The 10,087-nt window shown below is 38.5% G+C and overlaps 2 protein-coding genes across 3 annotated transcripts in view; one reads left to right on the top strand and one right to left on the bottom strand.

Annotated features, from left to right (window-relative positions):
• Window positions 1-66: 66 nt before the first annotated feature.
• LOC106948076 (bcl10-interacting CARD protein-like) lies at window positions 67-5,452 on the top strand. Of its 2 annotated transcripts, none has more exons than XM_015033536.1 (6): window positions 67-323; window positions 1,440-1,585; window positions 2,272-2,428; window positions 2,788-2,856; window positions 4,157-4,222; window positions 4,306-5,452. In XM_015033536.1, exons 1-6 carry the CDS (start codon window positions 218-220, stop codon window positions 4,410-4,412), a joined length of 651 nt encoding a protein of 216 aa, XP_014889022.1. In that variant the 5' UTR covers window positions 67-217; the 3' UTR covers window positions 4,413-5,452. The 2 variants fall into 2 exon arrangements, with proteins under 2 accessions (XP_014889022.1, XP_014889023.1); XM_015033537.1 differs by having other exon boundaries at window positions 235-323; window positions 2,277-2,428.
• Window positions 5,453-6,126: 674 nt separating this feature from the next.
• LOC106948077 (ninjurin-1) overlaps window positions 6,127-10,087 on the bottom strand; it is a 19,647-nt gene continuing 15,686 nt past the window's right edge. The window contains exon 3 of the mRNA XM_015033538.1: window positions 6,127-7,655. Coding sequence (XP_014889024.1) covers window positions 7,513-7,655 — 143 coding nt within the window. The 3' untranslated portion in view covers window positions 6,127-7,512. The remainder of the gene's footprint in view (window positions 7,656-10,087) is intronic.

Here is a 10,087-nt window from a genome sequence, read left to right as displayed (position 1 = left end):
TCAAGTTTGCAAGTGTTCTGATTTTTAATAGATGCAACCAACATGTAAATAATTCTAATAAATTAAATACTTTTAAGAAGGAGTTGTGCGCTTAAGTATGTGGGGCTTTGATGGTATATTAGATTAACTGTCTAGGTGCCTGGGTGAGTCCGTGTTTGCAGCTGAAAGCGGCAGCCTCCCCGCTGCTTGTCCGGGTGTAATCTACCGTTATCCTGCCATGGAGGTCAGTCAGGTCGCGGCGTGCGACAGAGACAGTCTCTCCGAGGAATTTAAAGTGAATCCCACATGCCGTTTGTTTGGTGTGGCACAACTGACGATCAAAGGTAAGATGCTTGGACGTGTGGTTACTTTTTATTAGGCGATTTTATCCACACTTAGCACGATCAAACTAGCTGATCACTTGTAGAGCTGTGTTGCAGGGATGTAATTGTAGGAGAAAATGTTCTGAAAAATGGTTCTGAAATGCATTTTTATGAATTCCTATAAAAAACGATTTGATATTTTTTGCCCATAGATAGATAGATAGATACATACATACATACATACATACATACATACATACATACATACATACATACATACATACGTAGGTTGGTGAAACTGAAACAACAGCTATATTTGTTGCATCTGTATTCACTTTGCTAAATGTGGTAATAAACCTCTTAGTAATTTATTTCCAGAGCAGGGATAATGCCAGGCCAGATTAACTATTTAAGTTGAGACATAAAATCTGCACTGCCCAGTTAGCTGCACGCTATCAGTGGATGGGAAACTAGTATTTTTAGTTTAGAGCAGTAGTTCTCAAGCATTTCACACTGTAGACCACTAATATGACAGGCAATAAAGTGTACAAGTTACTAAACACAGCTGACATTAAAGGGAACCTGTTATGCAAATTAGGATAGATCCATGGGTTGCTAGCAGTGCCCACCGATTGTGACTTAATGATCGGGGGATTTTTTGAAACGGCTCGTTTTCTTGGTGTCTGTAAACAGCTTCTATTATTTCTAGGAGCTGTAGAGAGCCACATGGAAGTACAAAAACCTGCAAAAGGGAATTTTGCATAACAGATCCTCTTTAGGAAGTAAATCGATAACATCTGTGGGTGAAAACAGTGTTTTTCACTTTTTTCATAAGTGTTGAAAGTGTTTACTTAGCAAAACCCCTTAAAATAAAAGTAAATGCAGGTTGCAACACGTCCTAAAAATAGCTAAACCTTAATGTGTAACAATTAGTGTAAGGAAGTGGTTTAGAATCAGTCACTTTTGTTTGTAGAATTAACCTTCAACAAAATAATGAAAGAGGAGAAGCACAGGGTTTCGTTTCTGAATTACAAACTGGAACTGAGCTTTGTAAACCCGTTAAAGCACAAAGTTAGCCTTGATCTGCTTTCATGTTGAATAAATTATATTTATGTTTTCTTTATCTGTGCTGTCCAGACATGGGAGGCTATGAAGAGCAGCTCCAGAGTGACGCCCAGTTTCTGTGCTCTAACCAGAGGATGGACACTGAACTGGTTGACAGTCTGGTGCTGCAACTCAACAGGATCTACCCCCAGATACTCAGTGACAAGGAAGCCTGCAAGGTCACTATATTTATGAAGTACAAATAAACATTCAGAAGTCTTTGCACTTAAATTACAAAATACAACTGTTTTAGGTTTTGCACGATTCATCTGGTTTTAGGCAAATACATTTGTAAAAACACTGACGGTGTTAATGTGCTGTGGTGGCCAACAAGTGATTCAAATCTTACAGATGACAAATACTGATATAATACTCAGGTATTTCCAAGCCTCCGTTGTGTTGTACACTTTCAAGGTACAATAGCAGGCTCTTAAAAGTAAAAAGCCCGTAGCATCACAGATCTTCCACCATTAGGTACTTTTCTGCACTTTTTGCTAGTAATTTCTCTAATCCGTTGTTCAAATCGTCTACATCTACCTGTGGCCAACACTTGGGTCCTTCCTTATAAATGCCATTATGACAGAAAAACTCAATCTTTGCCAGTTTAGAAAACTTTTAATGGTAAGACAAAAAAGGCTTTTTCCTAGTATGCTCAACAACTAGCTTCTGTATAGCTTCTAAAGTTAGTTACAGAGGCATGAAGAGGCATTCAGAAATCATACTTCCATAATACATTGGCATAGAAGCAGCAGACATATTTATTTTTGCCTCAAAAGATATGCATTATTAACAGTGCGAGAGTTCTGCCACCTCAAGGAGGTCACACATATTTCCTCTGATTGTACGTTTGTCTGTCTCTCTGCAGTTCAGAAGCCTGAGAGTCCCCACTACAGAGCGGCTACGTGAGCTGCTGCAGCACCTGCGTGAGAAAGGAGACGATGCATGCTACGAGTTCTACAGAGCACTCCACATCCAAGCAGAGGACGTTTACTTCAGTCTGCCCACTAGAATTAGAGAAAGAGGTAAAGCGCTGAGCTTGAGTGAGAATCCTTCTCAAAGTTGTGGCTTTGTCAAATCAGACACTGCATTTTTTATAAACTGGAGCAGAAATGTTGCAGCAGATTTTGGCTGTGACATCAGTTTCCTGACAAAGCCAAGTGTCATGTGCGTCACGGCGACGTGTACAGACACATCATCTTGTGACTTTTAAAGACTGACTGTTTGAAAAGAAATGCTTCTGTGCTGTAGTAAGGTCCATATTTATTTCTGTAGGCGGATCATGTTTAAGATGCACCAGAGTCAGAGAGCTGTCGCCTTCTGCTTGAAGTTTGCAGCTGAAGTGTGGCTGGTGCCGTTTAACCTTTATGATTCTTTGTTTCAGAGATGACTGAGTCAAGAAGTGCAATCAATGTGGCTGTCATCCCAGAGAGATGTGTGCTTAACGACAGAGGTGAATCCAGTTACAAGCTTTATGCTAATTGCAAGAGGTGTTTTATACAGAATCATGCAACGGAACCTTGAACTTTTTTACACTTGTTACATTACAACCACAAACTACAACGTACTGCACACAGCTAAACGGCAGGCAGTTTTTTTTACTTAACCTGTTGCAAAACAATGTCCCATTCTTTGAACATTTCATGGGAAACTTTACATTTACCTGCCAGTTTGCCAAGACATGGCTGCCCACTTAATCTGGCAAGCTGGACATGGAAAGCATTACTCAAAAAATGCAGCCAAGAAGCTAGTAACTCTGCTAGTAATTTGACTTCCATTATTAGTCATGCACTTCAAAATCTGACCTTTATCGAAATCCGGCAGGATAAAGACATTGCTGCAGAAACCATTCAGACTCTATCCAGTCTGACCTATTTTACAAAAAAAAAAAAAAACAAGTTAACTTTCATTCTCTTTATCTGGAAAGCTAGTAGACATATCTGAAAGGACCTGCAGTCATAACTATAGTGAACGCCATATTTTAGATTTGTTTTTTTCCAAAAACGGAAATTCATGTATGCTGCTTTCTTTCACTTTATAAATTTGCACCACTTGACCTGTCACACAAAATCTCAAATGCACCAAAGTTTGTCTTTATAACTTTACAAAATGAGAAGTTCTGGGGTGTAAATACTCTTACAAAGCTTTGCATCCTGATGATTAATAATAAATGCACCAATACTGAATTGTATTCCTGTTATTCACTGAGATTAACTCAATCCAGAAGTACAGGAGCAGCAAAAATAGACAGGCACAGCACACACTCCTGGTAGACTTAAAAAAAAGACATTACTGTTAATTAGCCAAGAAAACACTTTAAATCTGTCTTTGGACTCCTGCTGTGGGAATAAAACTCGGCTACTTGCCTGATGGCATATTTTGTTAAAGTAATGTCCTTACAGTTTGTGTTGGTGTGGATTCTGTTTCACTTCATTGATGCATACTTAAGCTCTGTGAGCTCCTGAACCCTTTAACCCCTGAAGTATTAGAATGTGGGGCCCACTGCACTATTCTGCCCCACCATTCATCATTCTTTTACATCCAGGGCTCTGGTTTTGTGGGTGAGTTAAGTTCATGTTTAAATGGGGGCTTCCTCTGCCCTGCATTGCCTCAGTCACCATAAACAGTTCAAATGTGGCTCTGAAAACAATGATGGTGCACTCCCACCTCGTGATATATATATTTTTTTACCCTTGTAACTGAAATATTTTTTTGTAAAAGCTGAGTAATTTTTTTTTCTTTCCTTTGTGAAGGACCAATTTTCTTTCTGAGTTGTTTCAGCGTTGCGGTTGGCATTGCATTTCTCTATTATTACGGAGGTGAGTCATGCAACATGAAAACTTATTTCCACTCACTTTATGTATATGTCTGTAACCCTTTTCTCCCCTCTTTCTGCTAACAGAGGGTCAGAGACTCAGATGCACGGAAGCATTCCTTCACTGCTCTGCGGTGAGACTTGGTAAAGATGCCAAGGACGTGTTCATTTCCTATGTGGAGGTCGGGAAATAACAAGACTGAAATATTTCAGAAGAACAAGCTGTGCTACTTTACTCTACTGTGCCAAATCAGTTTTACATCTCCTTCTGTAGAGAACTCTTGAGTCGTTTCTGCATGTATTCGTATTTTTTTTTAAATGTCTCGGTCTTGTCACATGCATCTTTGTTCTGCTCATTGCCTATGCCCAGTGATATGGTGCTGCTATTGTCCTAGTATGGAAAACTTTTTCAGGGAGAAACTTAGTAATTTACTTGAGACGCACCAAAAAGCCAATATTACCTTTGACTTGATCAGATATCAGCGGGTTAAGTACCTGAGAAAAAGAAGCCTGTTTATTAAAACCATCAAGTCTAAGAACTTACACAATTTCCTGGATCGCATCAACCAACAGCATGTACCTTGATCATTTTTGTTTTTTTATTTTACAGTTGGGGACATGTCATTCAAAACTGCTACTAGCCTGCAGCACATCTATAGTTTCTTTGTTATTGTCTCAGGATCAGATGAGATTCAGCATGTCAGACCTCAAAGAAAATCAGAAAGATATTGGCCAGGAAATGCATGATCGCTGCATCTCTAGGTTAAACATAGCATAACCATGTCAACATGCAACTGCACATCTTCAAAACTGTTTTCAGTTCTTCTCATTCAATAGTGCCATACTCCAGTACTCTTGAAGGGCTCTGCAACTTCAAGATTTTTCCTTTCAGATGTTATTTTCCAGTCTTAAAAGTAGAAGACACCCATCAACCTCATTGGGCAGGAGTTTGACACCCATGCTGTAATTTGTTTCATTTAGACTCAGACTACCAGATTGTTTGGTTGATAGTCAGTGTGAACATGCTTTGCTTGAGTTGCACTAGTTTTTGCAGCACAGTTCTGTTAACATTTCCCACAACACGTTTCCTTGAATGCAGGGTTAGGGTTAGGCTTAGGGTTAGTTGAAACAACACATTTTCTTGAATGCACAATATCTTGCCTGTTAATAGTAGTGCCTTCTAATGATGTTGGAGCATACTTAAAATTAGGAAATAAAGTAAAAAGAAGCAAAACCATTGATTTTTATTTATTTATTTATCAACAATTACATAACTGTCTCTGAGTGTGGTACTTAAGGAGGCTAAGGTTACGTATGTTTCCACTAGAGGGCGCTCCTTTTTCATTCATAACCTTTTGTGAGACAATGTTCTAGTCTTCCATACTGATGACAATAAAAAGCAGCAAACAGCGCTCATGAATTAATAATGACAAAGCGGATGAGTAAAGTTAAATTAATGTAAGGTAGCATTAAATACATTCACTTGCAAGCACAAGAGAGTTCTGTGTGCATGACACAAGCATATAAAGCTGGATTTAAACATTTGTAAATAAATACTGCAGAAATATTGCTACACCAGGGGTGTGGAAGGCTATTTATCTGCTAGCAGTGTTGATGTTTTGCTTAAAATAAATTGTTAATTCAGTTCAGTTCCTTTATTGTCCACAGAGGGGGAAATTTGGTCCGTAGCCAGGAATTTCAAACATACAAACAAGCTTCTATGCACCACAAATCTGGAACAAACTTCCATAAAACTGAAAAACAGCTGAAACACTGAGTTCCTTTAAATCCAGCTCTAAAAATCCACCTGTTTAGAGCTTATTTTGAAACCTAATCATGAAACATTAATCATAATCTGATGTGGAAAATGTAATGTTGATTGATTGATTGATTGATTGATTGATTGATTGATTAATTGATTGATTGATTGAAAATGGCATAAAAATGGAATAGTAAAGACAGAGGACTGCCTCTAAATTTTTCAGCTTCTCCTCAAGTCAACAGATGGATGATAACACTTGGACATAGTTTAGTGTTTGAAGAGAAAAATAACACCATAAATAAATTTATGGTGTTAAAACTAGGAAACCAGTCAATTTAAACAGGCGTTATTTGGTCTGATAAGACTTGTGGTCAAATAATCTGCCAGACCTATAGAAGAAGTATATTTTTGGGCCAAACAATGTCTTAAAGTGTAACATGTAATCAAATATTCAACAATGTCTGTATCTGTTTATAAAGTGTCCACCTTGTGCTCCTTAAAGAAAATCATCAACACATAATCATTTCACTCAACAGCTGAAAGATTCCAATCCAAAAATACTTTATCGATCCCAAAGGGAAATTAAGTAACGTGAAAGACATTTGATTAATGAGCTACGTACAAGAAAAACCGTGAATAACTATTATTTAGATAATGATGTAGAAAATATGCAAAATTGATTATTCCTCTCTGTTTCAGTCACTGCAGTGCATAAAAAGGGCTCTGACTTGGTCACTTATTGTGGTGTTGATGACACAGATGAAACAACCTAATTAGAGCCTCCACTTTAACAAGCAGTTCTGCTGGGGTCTGATTCGTGTTGACTGTGACTCACCAGCTGCTGCCAGTCCAGAGAACCACACACACACAGTCCATCTTTGATCATAGCAGATGGATTCTGGGTAAAGCCAAACATTTGTTTAAACTGAATATTTTGGCCCAATAACTGTTGGACAACAACATATTGATGAAGGTGAGTCTGAACTTTGATGCATATCAGACACACCCTGCACAGATGTATTTATTTTACTGATCGCACTTCCGGCTCTGAGCCATAAGCTCAATTAAAATTGAAATATGTTCAGTTTTTGGGGGTTTGAGAGGGTTCATCGGCTCTGCGTGGGTCAATGCAGGACAGCTGGGGAGACAGACAGAGCACAGTCACATGTGCCTAACTGTTGTTGTGTCCACTCTTCTGTTTGTCCACCAGCAACAAATATGTTGTTGATGCACCAGCCCACCTTTGCCACCATGGTCGTTTCTGTTTGGTTCGCTGTTCTTTCGCTGTGCTTGCAGCAGGGCAGGACAATGATTTTCTGGTAAACGACCAGCGGCAGAATTTTGTTTTAGTTTGTTGGTGGAAATTTCCACAGCAGTCTGGAGGGATCGGTATGTATTTAGGTCAGGTAGACTGGTGGAAGTTAGTTCAGAGGAGCAGAAGACCAAAAATATGCTGGCAGTTTGGGTGTAATGACCATAGAGGTTTAACGTGACGATAATGTGATCAAACAAACATACTTATGTGTTCTTGGTCAGCTGCTGCGGTTTGGTTGATGGACTCCCAGGGCAGTGATAAAGATGTTGACAACCACGATGATAAAAACTAGGCCCGTGGCCAGGTTCTCCATTAAATTGAGCCTCCAGTGTTTTTGCTCATCGTCGAGGTTCCATCGTACTGCAGACAAAGTCAGGACACAGAAACACTCACAAGCCACTTATTCAGGGAGCAAAGCCAAGTCATTAGGAGAATTCACTGTAAGTCGTAAATACATGTATGCTTCTGTTTTAGCACTCTACGAACTTTCTTTCTTTAAATAACAACAAAATGATTAATGATTAAAGTTTTATTTACATCTGAGAAAAATAATACATCGTCTCTGAGCTAAAACCCAAATAAAATGTCTAACTTGACCTTCATGGAATTTTTCTATCACTTCTTATTTCAGTTTTTGCTGCTTATCTCACCTGCAGGGCCTTGCAAATGTATTTGTAGCCTTTAAATGTATTTGTAACCTTGAAATTTGTCAAAATGTTACAAAATATAACGTCATTTTGTAACATTGCATAGCATTCAACTCTATGATTAGCAAAATATTGCTATGAGGATTGTGCTATCCTCACAGCAAATATAAGTGCTGCACAGTTTTAGTCATTTTAATTTGGACACCGTGATTCTATTGTTTTACAGACATAGTTTGATTCAACTTCATCAGTCTGACTGGAGCCCTCACATTTGATTCTAGTGGCACTAAGAAGAGTTGAGGATTGACTCAATGACAGCCAAGTGCTTAAGAAAAAGGCCACTATTACTACGCTTAGGAGCAAGATGTGCTTTCACAGCCTTGCAGCAGAATCCAAACTCTTTAAACTTTTTATCTATTTTGTCACAACAACTTTATCGCATGATATTAATTATATTAAATCATCAAACTCAGTTGCTGAATCCACCTCTCTGTGTTTGGGTCCACGCCATAACAAACACAAATCATGAAAGCAGTCAGCTCTGAGCATCTAGGGATAGATTTTTTTTTTATCCATTCTTCTTTGCAACATGGTAGATGGTTTCTCACTCGGGTAATGACCCTCCTTACACTTAACATCTATACACAAATTCAAGAATGTAACAAACATTTTGGGAAAGATTCAGGAGCCTTTGCAAAACATTGTTTTCGTCACTAAAGTTAGCAGGTGACTCTTTTGGCCAAAGAAAATTCCTCCAGAATTGTTCTGGGTTGATAAGATGAAAATTTGTAAACCTTAAATATGGTACTTTATGAGGGGAAAAAAACCACAATTCTTTAAAACAAAAAAGGAAATGATATGTCACATTTTGTTATACAAGTTGCAAGTACCAGTAAGGACCAAATTACTAGTGATGCGCCCTACCGGATAAAATCTAGCTCTTGATGAAGGCTGCATTTGCACCTTAAGTGACTGGAAATGTGATGTTCGCAATGGAGCTATTAAGAGACTCTGTATATTTTAGCAGAGGCAGAACCTTGGAACCAAATATGTCAATCATGCAAATAAAGCAAGATTTGCTTTTATGGGACACAGGCAGAACAATGCAGAGGAAGAACAGAAACCAGCTATGGGAAGCTTGTATTTCCTATCTCACAAATATCCTTTCATGGTTGTTTTTGAGGACCTTGATTGAGCCTGTAAAACTTAAACCATGTTACAATGACATAGCAGCACTGTTATCTTTCTCCTCACAGGGGACGGGTTGTGAATAATGCTGAAATTAATGAGAAATTAATCTGCCCATAGATAAAGACTGAGTGAGCATGCATTTGTAATATGTTACTGACCGACAAAGGTCAAGCAGTGCACAAACCCTGCTTGACTGTGTTCTGTCTGATGCAACTGGGAGGAGGCAGACAGGGGCTGTGGGAGCAGTATGTAGGCCACTCAGATCATGCACCGCTGGCTCTATTAGTCTGGCTTTACACATGGGTAAAAGAGGGGAAGGATGGAAAGGGAAGGCATGCCAGGGTTCAGAATAGTTAAAATAAAGGAAAAAGAAAAGAAACAAAGATCTGAATGGGCAAAGCATGAGGATCAAAGCATCAAACAACGTCTGATAATTCTCATGTGCCAACATTTTTCCCATTTAGACTTCAGTTTTACGATATAGATCAACAGTTTCTGTCACTCTAAAATGTTGAGCAAATTCTAAACCTAAAAATAGAGTATAGTGTCTGAGGTTTGCAGAAATTCAATATAATAGTCAACTGCATCTGCCCTACTACTATTTTTAGGTCAACACAGACTCAGAGAGAAGGAAGATGAAGTAGTTTTTCTTATATGGAAAATGACAGCAAGCCTCCCTTTATCAGCTCATTCTGGTGGAGCTGAGGTGATTCAGTGTGACCTCACGAAAGTTCATCAACCTGCAGTTTGATTTGGTGGAGCCTGTCGAGTCTAACCTGTAATCCAATGACTTTTCTTTATTTTATCTAGCCAATAAATGCCAACTATTGAGTTGTGGTCGTTAAAAGCAAACAATGCCAAAATACCTGAATGAATGTCGCTTACAGGTGCATATCAACTGTGTTAAATAAATTTCCAAAGGTAATTTATCTTAGTAATTCAGAAGTATATATA

This window comes from Poecilia latipinna, unplaced genomic scaffold, assembly GCF_001443285.1.
Source record: "Poecilia latipinna isolate Pla-1442-1.1 unplaced genomic scaffold, P_latipinna-1.0 Scaffold271, whole genome shotgun sequence".
In the NCBI taxonomy this organism is placed as follows: Eukaryota; Metazoa; Chordata; class Actinopteri; order Cyprinodontiformes; family Poeciliidae; genus Poecilia; species Poecilia latipinna.
This window is presented reverse-complemented; position numbering and strand designations above follow the sequence as displayed.

What these genes read in the sequence shown, in the direction of transcription:
- LOC106948076 (XM_015033536.1), top strand. Translation starts at nt 218, where the DNA reads ATGGAGGTCAGTCAGGTCGCGGCGTGCGACAGAGACAGTCTCTCCGAG. An exon ending in GTGACAAGGAAGCCTGCAAG is followed by an intron (nt 1,586 to 2,271) that starts GTCACTATATTT and finishes GTCTCTCTGCAG; the next exon opens with TTCAGAAGCCTGAGAGTCCC. An exon ending in ATGTGTGCTTAACGACAGAG is followed by an intron (nt 2,857 to 4,156) that starts GTGAATCCAGTT and finishes TCCTTTGTGAAG; the next exon opens with GACCAATTTTCTTTCTGAGT.